This window comes from Aplysia californica, unplaced genomic scaffold (genome assembly GCF_000002075.1).
Source record: "Aplysia californica isolate F4 #8 unplaced genomic scaffold, AplCal3.0 scaffold01128, whole genome shotgun sequence".
Lineage (NCBI taxonomy): Eukaryota > Metazoa > Mollusca > Gastropoda > Aplysiida > Aplysiidae > Aplysia > Aplysia californica.
This window is the reverse complement of record NW_004798398.1, coordinates 66,436-67,532: the sequence shown is the minus strand read 5'-3', so window position 1 is coordinate 67,532 and position 1,097 is coordinate 66,436. Positions and strand designations below refer to the sequence as shown.

Genomic DNA, 1,097 nt, shown 5'->3' with positions numbered 1-1,097 from the left:
TGTTGCTTTTGTTGCTATCATTATTATTATTGTTATTATTATTATTTTTATTATTTCCAGGCAACCGCTGCCCCTGGACATCCACCGATCTCAAAGTGCAGCACGCTCCCAGTGCAGATATCGCCTTCGACTACAGCACCACTGTGTGGCTCATGTGCCAAGATGGCTACAGGTTCTCTTCTGGCGATGACGTCATGGGATTTTTCTGCGCGGAAGACAGTACTTGGGACCCATCACTCGAGTCTTGTCAAGGTCAGTTCTTTAATTGGTGATTTCATTTACTTTATTTTTTTGTTTTGTTTTCTAGGGGTCGTTAAAAACACTAAGAAGGCAATGGATTTTTTTTTTTAAAAACAAAACAACAACAACATCATTAATAACAATAGCAGCAACAACAACAGTAATAATGATAACAATGACAAAAGCTACAACAACAACACCATCCTCATAACAACAACAACAATATCGGTAACAACAACTACACAATCAACAATAGCAACAATAACTACAATAGTAGTAATGATAACAATGACAACAACTACAATAACAACAACATCATCAAAACAATAACAACTACAGTAACAATGATAACAACTACGACAAAAACAACGTCATGCACGCCAACATCAGCTTAACATTTATAGTAACAAATAAAAGGTGAAGATTTTGGTCACCAGGTAAAAAACGTTTTAAAAAAACAACAAAAAAGAAAAGGAAAGAAAAGAAAAGAAAAGAAGAAACTAGGTGAAGATTAAATAAATAAAAATCATCCAAAAATACACACATCTTATAAACGTTCATTCTTCCCTCAGAATTCTGTGCTGACTTAAACAGCACCGACCTCAAGGCCACCGTCTCGACAGTTGGTTGGTCAGCGACCGTCACATGCTACACTGGCTTCACATTGCCTGGAGGACTCGCGAGTTCCGTCCACGAGTGTAGAAACACGACCTGGGACCCTCAGCCACAGCCCTGTACAAGTAGGGGAAACTTGGGCTGAAGTTTAGATAAATTGCAGTTTTATTATTATTTTTATCTTATTATTTTTCCCCCTCTGGGATAATTTTAAAGTGTTATCTTATCTTATCTTTATCTTA

The 1,097-nt window shown here is 36.9% G+C and overlaps 1 protein-coding gene across 1 annotated transcript in view; it reads left to right on the top strand.

Moving 5' to 3' along the window:
• The window catches only part of LOC101846618, a gene marked incomplete in the record, with an annotated part of 16,110 nt that extends 15,040 nt beyond the window's left edge, over window positions 1-1,070 (top strand). Inside the window, 2 exon segments of the mRNA XM_013090057.2 lie at window positions 61-252; window positions 813-1,070. Coding sequence (XP_012945511.2) covers window positions 61-252; window positions 813-1,000 — 380 coding nt within the window.
• Between the last annotated feature and the right edge of the window lie 27 nt (window positions 1,071-1,097).